A 12,273-nucleotide genomic window follows, 5' to 3' on the forward strand; every position below is an offset into this window, starting at 1 on the left:
GCAAATGGTTACACAGTGAGCCAGCCTGACAATTCCTGTACTGAGCTAACAAACCATCAAAGTGGGATCCATGTTCAGTGAGTTTAATGTCTGCACAGATTTCCCACATGTCCAATTCCAGATGCATACTGCAGACTGTCATGGTTTGACCCGGAAACAGGATTTCTGGGATGCTGTGGATGGGGCCAATGAGTGCTAAGATTTGAATGTTGCCATCTGGCCCAACCACTGGGCATTGGATCCACCTCTGAGAACACAGGGTAAAAGCAGGGCTCTCCCCTGGCAATTTCTCTTTGGGTTTCCGGCGGGAAGGAGTTGGGTCTCTCCCCCGGCCCAGTTGCTGGCTGGGCGGGGGCAGGGGAAAAGCCATGCGGCCCGGCCCGGGAGAGGTAGGCATGGCCCCCCCAAGGGTGGAAGGAAGAAGTAAAGAAATGCCGGGAAGCAATGTGCAGCCTGTTCCCCCCCTTGGAGACAGACAGAGAGAGAGAGTGCAGCCTGTGTTTGTGGCTGTTACCTTGAAATTTAGTAAACATGTGCTGGCAGCAGGCAGCCCGGCTGAGGAGATGGGGGGGGGGGGGGTGCAGCCAAGAGTCCAGCCGCTTGGAGGAGTTTTTAACCCTTTTTGGACAATGAAAACCTTACAGAACATTAACCCTTCCTAGACAAGTGATGAAGGTCTGGACCAGAGAAAGAGAGAGTGAGAGATGTTGGAAGAATGGAGAAGATGGAGTGGCATTTTATGCTGGACTCTTTTGTGTAGCCATGGACAGAGCCATGTTTCCGTGTGATACAGAGACTGAGTCCAGGGGGAGAAATGTCCTAGAGCCAAAGAAGATTCAGTGTGGGTACCCCTCGGACCCAGGGGTATATAAAATATGGGGGGGGACAGATGTCCCAAAGGTGAGACACTGTGCTTTTCTGGAACTGGACAAAGCATCCTTAAAAAGACAACCCTGGAAGCAGCCCTGATTCTTGTTCAGTGGTGAGAGCACCGGAACAAGGACGGAAAAGGCCACCACGACACACGGAAGGACTCCCTCTCCTCTTGAGGAACTGAAAGTTTGAGCATTCTAAAGGGGTGGTGCTGGACCCAGAATTGGTGATTTTGGAAGACGTATTGTATTGGGAATTTAGGGGGGAGGAGGAGGAGAGTGTTTTTGTGAGGTTTTCATTTTCCTTGTGTTTTCTTTTCTTTTGTGTGTAGTTTAGTAATTGTTTTTGTAGTTTAGTTAATAAATTTTTCTTCTTTTCAAGTGGGAGCCTGCTTTGTTTATTCCTGGTCAAAATCTCACAGCAGACACCATGTATTTTCATGGGGGCATTTGGCCTTGTGCCAGTGTCAAAACTTTGACACAGACACACCTAACTGAGCTCTGTAGAGAGCAGGTTTGATCCATAAAATTTACTAACTTGTAATTTATGCTGTGCAAAACCAGTTAGCCTACTTCAAGATCACAGAATGTTCTTGAAGAAGTACACATGCCTGTGAGCTGTTGTGTTCATACTGAAAAATTCAAAATACCAAGTTAAAGCTGTATGAAGGCTTTGCATCTGCAACCAGAATTCATTTGCTACCTGGATAATTCTCTCATAGATAGCACAACTGACTGCATTTATACCTTCCCTCTTTTACAGGAAATGAACAGGTTATATTTCCCTCCCATTCCAGTTCTGTTTCCTGGGCTGATTAACTTCTTCTCATACCAGAATGATGACGTGATGATTTGACATGAAAGTTACCTGATAGCGCTCCAAACATCAAAGCCATCCAAAGGCTTAGTGCCATTGGTATGTCCACCGGCCAGGTGTACCAACGTCGGCAGCCAGTCAGAGATATGGATGAGTTCATGACTTTCTACACCTTTTTGTTTCAGCAAAGGACTTGCAACAAAGCCTACACCTCTCACTCCTCCTTCCCAGAGGGTCCATTTTCTCCCTCTCAGTGGCCAGTTATTCCCCCCTGCTAAAGTTTGTCCTCCATTATCTGAAAAACAAATAAACAAAAAGAATTCTTGGTAAGCAAGAAACAGAACAATCCTCCCCACAACACCTTTTTATCCATTTGAAAAAATATTTTCACAATACAGCTGTGTCATGTGAGTATTTGCATACTGCTGTTAGGTGTCCATATAATGTCAAACATTCAGGGCCAAGCAACAAACATATGTTACACTTTAACACCTACAAATTACATCAATGAAAAGCTATCACTAGGCAGAAATTATCCTACACTAGAAGACAGGAATTTAGAAAGACTGTGCTAAGAATGACTTCTGACCATGATTCAAAACACCATTAGGTATCCAAAGCCTTCAGAACCAAAGACTTCAAAAATTTAGTTTCAACTAATTTAAGGATCACAAGAAGAGTTGCTATCAATGCCATCCTTAGTACTCAGAACACATTGGTTTCCAAAGCAGTATACTATGCTTAAAATAGAAACCAGTTATTCCAGTCCCAGGACAATACTCACACACCTAGTTTTAAAAGCAGGGGTTTTTCCATAGTTTTAGGCAGCTACACATAAGGTTAGACAAAACAAGGCTTCCTTCTCCTCAGACAGAATGATAAAGCCCTAATGAAATTAATTTAAATTAACATAACTGAAGTGATTCAGAAATTGAATTCTTGTTTGGTGAGAATAACATATAAGGTGGTTACAGAAAAAGCTGAATCCCCACGACTACAGAAATATCTACATGAATTCAAGATAGCTCAGGGTATGCTCTCCTTTTTAACTCTCTCTGACCAAGCTTGCACGCTTAGGATAAAACCCAGATCCTTGAAGTTAAGAGTAATGATTCTTTGAATTTAAATCAGTACTGTTATACAATTGTTCTTGCCTAAACCTACCGTAATGTTCTCAGAAGTGTCATTGCTGGCAATTCTGTAAAGCATAATTTTCCTCTGTTTTAATGAGGTTAAAATTACTCAAAATAGTATTTGCTTAACTGACATTCAGTACAATTTGACAGGTTTGTATTGTATTTTCTAATTAAAAAACTTGAATTTCAGGGAAGAAACAAGAAGTCCAACCCCTTACAGAAGAACTTCACTGTAACCAGAACAAAATTATCTTGCTGGTTGACAAGAGTTCAATAAGCATTTGGACATACTCCTGGGCATATGGTGTGATCCTGCGGGACGGTTCTGTGCGGGGCAAGAAGTTGGACTCAATAGTGCCTGTGGGTCCCTTCCAAGCCCCTTTCAACTCAGTATATTCTGAAATTCTGTTTTTAATTAGGAATCAAAGTAAACCCCCACATCTTTCTACTGCACTTTTGTTTTACAAGGGAATAAACCACGGATATCTGTGAAAACTTTGAAAGGCAGAAGCCTAAGCTAAATGAAGCGCTTGCCAAAAAAATTTATTTGAAAAGTGTTAAACATCCTGTGGCCCAACTAGTTTCCAGTTGGGTTGCCCATGTTCCTGCATTTTTGGATTAAAAAGAAATTAATGAAGACTGCTACCATTATTTCTTGCACAACAATGTTCAGCTCTGAGATCTGAGAATTTAAAGCAGTTGCTGGTTACAACAAAAATGTAAAAAAGAACTATGTCAGACCACGACAATCAGTTTCAACAATTCCTTCTTATCGTAATGTAAACAGGAATTCCTGCCAGAGATACTCATGGGACAGAGTTTTCAGTAGGTTTTAACCTTTGGTGGCCTTAGAATAAAAGGCATTCGACTTTTAATACAGGCACATTGTAATAGAGCAGAGTTTGGACATACAGAGGAATCAGAAGTTAAACATTTCACATACCTCCTTTGTATCACAAACTGCTCACTGTCTGTGTCTGTTCAATAGCAGTACAAGAGAATTTTTCTAATTTCTGATTATCAGCAACAAAGTACCAAGGAAATTATAGAAGTGGGTGGTATTTCTGAAGAATAGGGAGAGAGAAATTTGCACTTCTCGGGTTCCAGTCAAATCTTTATGTTACTTACTTTTTCCTTGTTTTCTCTAAAAACATTCACATTCTGCCAGTTTCTCTACACAATAACTTCCCTGATAAAGGGAGTCTATCTAACATACATTCTGAATAAAATTTGTATCTTTTATTAATAGTATATCAAGCTTAAAAGAAAAGGGAGAAAAATTGTTTTTATAGTTGATCTGATATGCAAATTAAAAAACAATGAACATATGAAACAAGGATCATCCCCCTAATTTGGTTGCTCATTCTCACATTGCTAAAACATTCTTCCTTAGGAATTTATGTTCAAGTGCTCCTTCCTGCGTAATTTCTTGATTGAGTTATCAAGAAAGTGTTGAAGGAGGGAGAAGGATGGTTGATTATTAAGGTCTGCTTCCTCTCTAGGTAGGCAGAACGTAAATGATGCGTCACTAGCAGCTTGCATGTAAGCAACACCTTCAACACAGTCTGAAATGTTATCAAGGACTTCAAATACCTACATTTTGTTAAAGAGGAGTTGGTTACATAACAATGAAAGACCCCAGTGGGATCTGTATTAATAAAATATTAAGCTAACTACTAAATAATAAAGGGAGAGGGAATAAACAAGAAGCCACTGGTTGCATGGAGTACAGACCTGACAGAAAGTCCACTCAGGACTGTAATTGCTGTTGGGATCTTGGTTTTACCTCCAGGAGTATGTCTGGACAGCAAGAGACAAGATGGGCACCAGCTCTGTGTGTGTGTGTGTTCGGGTACATTTCCTCTAAATCAAGAGCTGTGGATGTATATATAGATGCCAAAAGCTTGCATGGGTTCAGAAAGTCAGTGAAGAAGGTAAAGTTGAAAAAAGTATATAGTTCCTATATGAAAACACATGACCTCAGTCGCAGGAGTTTCTTCAGCCACAAATGCTGAAGATTTGCAAGTTTTCACAAAAGTTTCCTAGACATGTGCCACGAAGAATTGCCATAGTGAGAGGGTTCCTGGCTAGACAGATCCTTCATCTGTGGAAGCACAACCACTCTTATTTTCTCCCAAATAAGTTATTCCTCACTAATTCCTTATGCTATTTTACCCATCTATCTCAAACACGGAAATAATTCCAAGTCCAAGTGGAAACTCACATTAGTTTAAAACACATACTTAAAAATCCACCTGTTTGTGAGACAAATGGAATCATTGCTCCTTCATGTTCTACACTGGCTTCATATCCAATTCTAAATCCATTTCAAAACAACATTTTCTGAACTATTTATCATACATTTTTGTAACCATTTCTCTCCATGACTTATCCTATCTTATGTCAGAAGACAGTCTCCAGAGCAAAGCTTTTGGAATTAAGCTACCTACACCTTGTGGACTCAATTTATAAGATTGCTTAGAATTAAAGTTTCAGCCTTGCTACTTCAGCTGAAAACACAAGCCTCCCCCAGGCATGATACTTCATTATTTCTTTGCTGGAGACAAATATCAAATATGATTTTCATTAAAAATTCTGAAATAGTGTGGAAAATGTAGTGAATGTATGTTTTTTCTTATCTGTAGAATAATTTTTGCAATTACATCAACATTGTTTAGACTACAGCAGTACCCACAACACACTAGGGGTATTAAAAATCATAAAACTAACCAGCTCTTGTCCCTGAAGAAATTATGAAAGGGGAGTGAATAAGGCTGTACCTAGAAATTAGGCCACCTGGCATAAGTATTATATAGCAAATTTATGCAGCTCTTTCTTTAACAGAAGAATCACACATTTTTAAGCTTTATTCCTTGCTTGGCTTGGCTTGCTTTGAGAGATGTTTAGCTACCATAGTTTCCCACAGCATTAATCACTCCTATTATGTATTATTTTAATGAAGGGGGTACCTAGATGCTTTATTTCCATTCTCATTGAATTTTATTTCCATTCTCACTGAATTTGCTTCTACAAGTTGAAATTTGTGGCAACAAACGAGAATATGAGGAAAAGCCACTCTCACTAATACAAGAATGGGCTGAAACAGGAATTTTTACCACGCATCAGCACCACCAATGAAAAAATGCACAGCACACATATGCTGGGTAAATGACAAAACAAGAGAATAAAGGAGAGCAATGGAAGCATCCTGGCTACTTTAAAAGGTAGTTTCCAACAAAGCTGAATCAACACCAGCTTCAATGGAACAAGCAGAAACAACAAAAATATGTCACAAAGTATCTCCATCCCAGAAAAATTAGGTGAAAATAGGACTTATTTTCGACGCAGAAAAACAGAGAATATAACCTATTCTTAAAATGCAGGTGATTGCCTTTTAAACTAATGTGGTTCTCTTATTAAAAATAAAGAAGAAGAAGGGTTACTTTAAAAACTATACTTAATAAAAACCTTTCAACATAAGAAAATCAGATGCAAAGTAAAGCTTGTGTGTCTTGAATATAAATACAACTTTAAAAATGAAGGCAAATGTTCCTTCTCACAAACATCTGCTTTTGTAATTAATATTCATTGTCATATACATGAGAAAGAGTTTAACTTGCTAAATCTGTAATTTCTAAACTGTAAGAGATGTTTTGCAGGAGTTTTTAAGGGAATCAATAAACAAAACTATACAGCGAGGCCCTTCTTTTTCTCCCAAATACTTCTCTGAAGAGTTGCCAGCTGCCAAACATTTTGACTAGCAGCGTATTTATACAGTGATGTGGGATGTGTGTAACTAGCAAGCAGTTTAATGAATAAGATTTCTTTAAAGAAGAGATGGACAATAAAAACCATCAATTCTGAGAGCAATAACTAACAAAGCACACATTCAAGTCTTTGGATGGACTCACTTTCTCACAAAATTACCCTGAACTGAAGCTACAGTCTGCTTTGCACTTTAAAGATACCATTGGAAATAGATGCTCACAACTATGGGGAAAGCTTTATATGGGATTTGTACCTCACTAGACAGAAGAAAACAAAAAAAAGGTAAAAGTGTTGATTTAAGAACAAACTCTGACAAATGCCCTTCCCAGGATCATGAACATCTCTTGCCTGCATGCATTCATTGCCAAGAAAAATTCACAGTAGTTACTGAACTCAAGAGCAATATTAATAGCATTAATAGATTTGTTTAAGCACCATTTTTCTCCGAGAAATTCAGTTTGGACTTATCAATGGGCTTGAAAGTTATTTTTAGGAAAAGAAACAAAATGAAAACAAGTACTGTAATACCGTGTAAGGCCAGCTTTCTAATAAAATAAGCTTAATCTCCCCCAATTGTTCAGATTAAAAAAAAATCCATTCTTGCCTATGCAGTGGAATGAAAAACTTACTAAAAAAGCTATAAAGAGACTTTTATGTTTTATTTTTTGGATAATGGGCAAACACAATAATAAGAGCTTCCAAAGACCACCTAAATACAGCATAGGCAACACCCTAGCTTCTCTACCATGTGGACATGTGGGCCAAGCGACTTCCTCCTGTGACTTCTACTGCCTGCACATGCTATCTCAGCAGCTTTTGATCACAATCCTGCATCACATTAATGGTTTAGAATAGACGTATTATTTTCTCTGCAAATAGGCCAGAAATTAGTCTTCATTTAAAGATATTCCTTGGCTGGTTTTTTTGTCAGGTCTTAGATAGGGCTTAAGTGTGTAGCTTAAAGGTGATAAATAGTACATTAGAATTTTTTGCCTTTTTTTTTTTCCCAAAAGAAACAATGTGTTGTCTTGTACAGATACCTATTTTTGAAAAGACCAGGCCTTGTTTCAATTACACTACAGGAAAGAGAATTTTATTTTTCTTCCTAACAGAGCATATGTTTTTTGTCTCCCTTGTGACCACTCAGGTTGCTGCATTCTTCTTTGAACCACAACTGAGCTACACCCCACAGTCCCGTTGACATGCCTGGCAAATTGTTCTAGACAAGCTCTTCCGAGAGGGCTTCCTGGAATTTCTCCAAAGATTCATCCAGCACTGTATTTGGCTGTTATTAAGCAGTTTTCACTGCAGTACTTCTCTTCATTTTGCATTTTTTTTTGTTCAAATAATAAAGAGCTACCCATAAGTCCCCTTACAAGGGGAAAAAAAATCACTCCTGCTCACTACTTGAGTCAGACAGTAGGAATACTTCACAAACATACTCATCATTTACATAAACTGTCTTTAACTTCAACTCATTCTGCACTGTCCATTCTGCAGAGATGATACAAGTGTGTTTAACCATGTGATACATATTATACAAGCTTGATTACAGTATTAGAACTTAATTTTAAGTATATGTCCTAATAATCTTAACTCTCAAGGTAAATTTAACAACAGTTTTTGGCATTTGTAGGACAAGGAGTAATATGGAAAATCTTTATGAAAATAATTTCAGAAAATACAAAAGTAATTATTTAATTCCTACTAGAACAATAACAACCTCAAGGAAAAAAATTCTTTTCCAGTCAACAATCCAATATGGTATTTCCAAACTGTTTTTCTCTGTATACCTCAGTGCACAACAAATTCTGCATAAATTTTAGCAGTAAGTTACAGAAGACCAAAAATGCTTATCACACACACACACACAAAATTAAACATGTTAAATGTTTTATGTTACTGAGGTTTGCAAATTTAAATGCTTCTTGGATACCTATATTCATTTTTTAAAATAGCTATCCAAAATTTTAATACATTTGTATGTATATAACTCCTATACCCACTGAGCAAGAAATAACCAATCAACATTTAGGATTTAACTAATTAGGAATCAGCCAAAAAAGAAAAAAAAGAAAAGGTGAGAGAAATCAGGTGCAATGAAGTGCTGTGTGCCAAGAAAATCTCTGACTGTGAAAATACTTTACTATCCTATTCAGAACACAGCCCAAATATGTAATTTTAAATAATAAATCTGCAAGGGCAAAGAAAGAAAAAACTTTAACTATCTAGAATTACATAAATACAATTAGGTATTGTGAATCAATTCAGTATTTTTTTATCATGTACTCATGATAACTTTAATCAACGACTAGAGTCTTTAAAGATCTAGTATAACATCTCTGGTTCCTGGCTACCAACACCAAGGTCTCCTTTTTCCTGAAAATAATTACAAAACACTTGCCAAATAATCCTTATGTACCTACAGTACTTCTCAAATCCAGTATCGGTATGCCTCAGCTTTTTTTTTCTGTTTTCCACCTGTACTTTAGCTCCTAGTCTTTTTTTTAATTGATTAATTTCTCTAAAACTGCACTAGAAAACTCCCATGCTCTTTGATTTCTCCTCAAGGGCCCCTGCAGTAAGCTGATCGAGCACACATCTGTCTGATATGCAAACTGTGCCAAGCTCTGTTTGAAAGCCCTGTCTAAAGCCACACAATATTTTTGAAGTGAGTACAAACCAGAAGAAAAAAAACAACTTCAATTTATTTTATAATGCAGGGTACTTCAATATGTTATCAAAATAAAGCATCTTCAAAATTAGGTAAAAAAACCTTTTAAGCTTCTGCTACTCCTGAAACAAAAAGCTGTTACCATCCTAAAGCCATCAACTGTATGTAACCTAACATGAAATATGTGCATAAAAAGTTTGAAGGGGAAATGTTGTCAATAATGACTCCCGTTCCAGTTTCTTCTTTCTGATTAATATATTAATGGTTTTGTGAAGATAAGAGTGAAACTAAGGTAGTTTCTCTTTGCTAAATGGAACAGAATCTCTCCTATATGCTCCCTCATTGCATTAAAAAAAAAAATAACTGTTGTAACTCAGAAGGATTTTCAGCTTCCAAGTGCATCCCCCAACCCTCCCTACCAAACAGAAGAGACATGTCCATATGGTAAACAGACAATAATAAGGGGACAGGATAAGGCTGACATATGACCAAAAGTATGCTGGGAAGCTCTGAATTTTACACATTAAATTTTCTAAGGGCAGAGATTGTCCAACAGCTGGCAGCACCTAGGTGTTTTTATTCAGTAAAAGCATTCAGAAGTTTATTCTGCATACATTTGGGTTTCTTCCTCTACTTCTGGAAGCAGCATGACTCTCTTAGAACAAGTCTGGTGCTATTATCAAAATAATATTATGGATCTAATTAGAAGTCATATTTATAGCAGCTTTTGGAAGAAAAAAAGCAGGAAGTAGGGATGCTTTTACTGTGCTTACAGATACACTTTATAAGCAGCAACCAGTCAAAACCACACGTCAGAGGTATGGAAAGATCTGACCTCAGACCTGCTACATTTGTACTTTAGGCTGCAAGTTGTAATGGAAGAAAAGAGGATGCTATCCCAACAGTGAAGACAGGAGCTGGTGGAAAACTAGTTTCATATTTATTGCTGATCAGAGCCATACACAAGAGAAGATATCACTGACTTCACAGGAAGCAGAGGTAATGAGGTGCATACGGCCCACAAGGAGACTGATAACCATAGGGGAGCATCATTTCACTTTTCTAGAGTGTCATTTGAGGGAGAGAGAAGAAATTACTACTTTGACCATATAAGCTTTTTGCTTTCTTTTAAAAAGAAAAAACAAAAAAGAAAAACAACCCAAAACCCCACTTCCAGGGATAGGAAGCTGCCAAAACTTAGAATTAAAATGCAAACAGCAGAGACCTAATCCAATATACAGGCATTAAAGCCCCAGGGTTCTTCCCAGAACCCATATTTTCCATCCTAATATCCTGTACCCCCTTTTTCTTGGAGTTTATTTGAGAGGAAGCTGCTCTGATTGCTTTCTGTCACTCCTCTGGCACACAATAAACAGTGCAATCTGGAGTTAATTTAAGCCGTTTAGCACATCAGGATACAGCTGGGAAAGGTTTTGAGAGAAAGGCTGGGGAGAAAGAACAGGACTGCACACAGTCCAGCCCAGCCTGTACACAGGAAGATGGTGCAGATGGGCACCTTCCAACACAATCACCTGCAGACAGGGAAAACTGCCCCATGACGAAACTCTCCAGTCAGCACAGGAACAGCAGAAACCTTGGTGCAAGGAATTTAGAAATCCATTCCTAAAAGCAGGAGTGGCAGGGCCACTCCTTCACGTAAGGAGCATTACAGCTGATCCTTGGCCATCCAGTAGTAACCCAATCCCCCCTCTGTGTCTACCACTTTAATATTTCACCCTCTATAAGCCAGATGTCTTTTTTTCTTCTTAAGTTTAGACACATGCATTGGTTTTACACTGTGCAAAGGATGACTTGATTCCGGCCATTGGACAGATTTACATCTGTTTTTTACATCACTTTTGTTTGAGTTCTTAATCTCTCGGGGCCCTAGCTATATCCAGAATATATTGACTGAGTTCATGACCAGAAAGAAACACATACCTGCTGGCAAAATAATATAAAAACAAAACAAAAGTCTTTATTTATTACTTACCACAGGGGACATTTTTAAAAAGTGCAGCATACACCTTAGGAAGAAGTATGCGTCCATATACTAATTCTCACACCGAGCACATAAACCACAAAAACTGAAAATCTTTACTCCAAAGAGTGAAGAAAATAACATTCTTTATAATACTAGTCTTACAGAGGGGATGAGAAAGGCTAATCATTTTGTCATCAGTTGTAACAGTTTTGCTTGCTGTAGGCTGTGTCATTCTCTGAGAGATTTTGATCATGAAAATAAATAGGTAATTTTATTGAACAATGTGGAAATGCAACCATTTTCTCGTCTTGTATAGGGACGTCCAGCATTGTCTAAGGCTCTCCCAACAGCCACCTCAGCTTTTGTTAAATGCAACCAAGTTTGCAGGCGAGGAAAGGGGTTATTTTGTAAGTTAATATGGTGATAGAGAAACACAAGTAATGGAGAGTAAAGGAACTTTACATAAATAATATCTGTTCCCTCTAATAACCGAAGCAGGGTTTTTAACCAGTTTCCATATATCCGTTCTTCAGCAATGGATTATGTTTTCCAGGCAGGGAATTGGCAAGTAAGCTATTTGCTGAATAAGTGATTCAGAATATGTTTTGCTTGTTATTCCTTTCTTTAACAACTTTTCTTGGTTACAAGAAACAATGGCTGAATAATATACCGCTGAATCTAAAAAAAGGATGTTAAGCTGGAGAAAACTGAGCCTATATTCTCCAAAAAACAGAAAAAAATTGCATTTACAGCTGTGCCTTATACTCTCCTCTCTTTCATTCTGTCACATCAATGCTACATTCAAGAGAGTAACAAGAAGGAACACTTAAATTCAAAATTTTAAACTTATTAATGATTATTTTATTCCAACTTTGTTATTTTTTCCCCCAGGTACATGCCAAAACATGCCCTCTTTAATTACTCCCATGTTTGAATCTCTGCAATCTGCCTGCACCACGCTAGTTCAGTAAGGTCACCAGCAATTTCCTCTTGGCAAGATCCAACCTTTCTCCAATATCATC

The 12,273-nt window shown here is 37.9% G+C and overlaps 1 protein-coding gene across 2 annotated transcripts in view; it reads right to left on the minus strand.

The window, feature by feature from the left end:
• Positions 1-12,273, minus strand: part of ARSB (arylsulfatase B) — a 76,295-nt gene that overhangs the window by 44,139 nt on the left and 19,883 nt on the right. For both annotated transcript variants that reach the window (XM_059492623.1, XM_059492622.1), the window contains exon 5: positions 1,741-1,984. In XM_059492623.1, the coding sequence (XP_059348606.1) occupies positions 1,741-1,984 (244 nt within the window). The remainder of the gene's footprint in view (positions 1-1,740; positions 1,985-12,273) is intronic.

This window comes from Ammospiza nelsoni, chromosome Z (assembly GCF_027579445.1).
Source record: "Ammospiza nelsoni isolate bAmmNel1 chromosome Z, bAmmNel1.pri, whole genome shotgun sequence".
Classification (NCBI taxonomy): domain Eukaryota; kingdom Metazoa; phylum Chordata; class Aves; order Passeriformes; family Passerellidae; genus Ammospiza; species Ammospiza nelsoni.